Source organism: Varanus komodoensis, unplaced genomic scaffold (genome assembly GCF_004798865.1).
Source record: "Varanus komodoensis strain SLA01 unplaced genomic scaffold, ASM479886v1 scaffold51, whole genome shotgun sequence".
NCBI classification, from domain to species: domain Eukaryota; kingdom Metazoa; phylum Chordata; class Lepidosauria; order Squamata; family Varanidae; genus Varanus; species Varanus komodoensis.
Window position 1 is genome coordinate 6,010,481 of NW_025336100.1, and position 2,103 is coordinate 6,012,583.

General features: G+C 46.4%; 1 protein-coding gene across 1 annotated transcript in view; it reads right to left on the reverse strand.

Annotated features, from left to right (window-relative positions):
• Positions 1-959, reverse strand: part of MRC2 (mannose receptor C type 2) — a 60,843-nt gene extending 59,884 nt beyond the window's left edge. Inside the window, exon 1 of the mRNA XM_044447378.1 lies at positions 702-959. Within this exon, the coding sequence (XP_044303313.1) occupies positions 702-804 (103 nt within the window). The 5' untranslated portion in view covers positions 805-959. The remainder of the gene's footprint in view (positions 1-701) is intronic.
• Between the last annotated feature and the right edge of the window lie 1,144 nt (positions 960-2,103).

The window sequence follows — 2,103 nt, forward strand, 5'->3', positions numbered from 1 at the left end:
GTGAAAAAGAAGTTGTTCAGTGCAACTGTGCTAGAAGTCTACGTATTATGCAACTGACAAAAGCCTTTGGGACCAATACGTTTCTCTCATTAGCTTCACCTCTATCAAAGTCACATCAGCCAGACCTCTACCATCAACAAGCAACAAGAGGCGCTTTTATGAGTGTGCGTGTTTGGGAAAACCGATTTGCCTTGAAAGAGCTGCTGGCATATGATGGCATGTGGAGTTTTCATGATGGCTGGACACATCTGAAAATTCTTCAGGGTAGCAAAGCAGGATACAGTTGATGAGGAAGTCAGATTCCCAAACATAGAAAACAGAAAGCAAGAGTGTCTCTTCCCTTGGACATTTCTTCAAACTCAGCTAGAACAATCTGGAAAGCGGCTCTTGAAGTTATAGAAAGTAAATTTTGCTGTTGATTTTGTTGCAAGAGAAGTGGAAGAGAAGCAAGCTTTTAAAAGATCTAATTAATCTCGCCAGCCAGCCTTCCATCCTCCAACCATTCCAAACCACATCTGGTTTCATTCAGGTCTCTCCTTCCTTTGCAAAACTCAAGCACACCCCCATCACTGTCCAACAAGGAAAAAAGGGAAAGGAATCCAGCAAAAGTAGAGGAGGCAGAATGCCCCCTCCCCACCTCAACTGAGTGTTGCACAAGCAGCTCCTTTCCCCACCGACACCCCCCTTCTTAAGCAGCCTACCTGGGAGCAAAGCGCAGACCCCGACCTCAATGGTCAGCAGCATGCCTAACGCACATCCTAGCAGACGAGGCCGTGGCGAGGAAGGGCGGCTCGGAAGTTTCATAGTGCGCGAACGAGGACGGTGTAGTTCGAGTCTTGTCTTTCCTGGGGTCTCTACGCTCCCTCGCTGTCCTCCGCCTGCTCAACGGCCTTTTCCCTCGCTAAACCTCTTGCTGGGGAGGTGATGGGAGAGAAGGAGACAGTGAAATGGAAGAGAAGAATGACCCCCAAAGCCCCTCCCTGGCTCCTAAGAATTCAGACGCTGCGTCACGAACCCCAGAGGCTTCCCAGCCAGTTGTGGGCGGAAGGGAAAGGAGGGCGGATTTGGGGGTGGGGGGGTGGGGGAGAGGAGCTTAAGACTTCCAAAGTGGAGGCGAACTTTTTAGCGGTTTGGCAGCTGGATCTGCACCAAGAGGAACCGCAACACGTTGCAAACCGGGGGTGGGGTGGAGAGGAAGAAGCGATTCGGGTTCCTGTTCTTTCCAAAACTGCTTGCGGGAGAGTAGCCAGTATCTCTCTTCTCTCCCTCCTTTCTTCAGGACGAGTCTCTCCCGCCCCTAACATTAATCTCCGTTTGGTTTTCCTCCCAGTTACACGTGAGCATTTTAACTGTGTGAGATGCTTGTTGTGTCTTGATATATTGGCGCTGAAATTATACATAAACAAAAAACTGTTTTTTAAGTCAGAGAAGGTGAGCAAGATGGATAACAGTTTGGCTTTGCTAGAAAAGGCATCAACAGTTCTTTCACTGAATCTCAAGGTTATTTAATAGCTAGATCTACAATAAATAGGGTCCCCACTTCCAATAATTCGCACCACACAACTTGAAAGAGATGGAAGGAGCAGAGGCACCAGCAATTCTTAAAATTTAATATAAATTTCGAGTAAGTATATCTCTTTTTTAAAGGTGACGATAAATATCTCACCGTTAAGAGTAGTGGAAAGTTCCCTCCAGACGTCTTTCCTACAAATTAATGGTGATAATTTGAAAGCACTGGGTGGTTTTCAGCGCGTCCAGAACGGGGTAGACCAGCCCGAGTCATAACTTTTCACACAGAATTCTGACGTGCTCACCTGCCTTTTTGGCAATGGGAGAAGGAGACCAGAAGCCACCTTTCCACTGAGTCTGGGAAATAATGCTGGCCAGCTGGGAAGTATAAATAGTGTTAAACCAGTGCAGAACATCCCATTGTTCAATTCTATTACTTTTCACTATTCAATTAGTTTATTATCCTCTTGCATTTCTCGTAGAGAGGTTACCCTTGTCTGTATATTTCATGACAAACTGCAATATCAGGTTATTCCAAGTAAGTAGCAAACAGCTTTTCTAGATTAGACACCACAGCTCACCTACTACCATAGT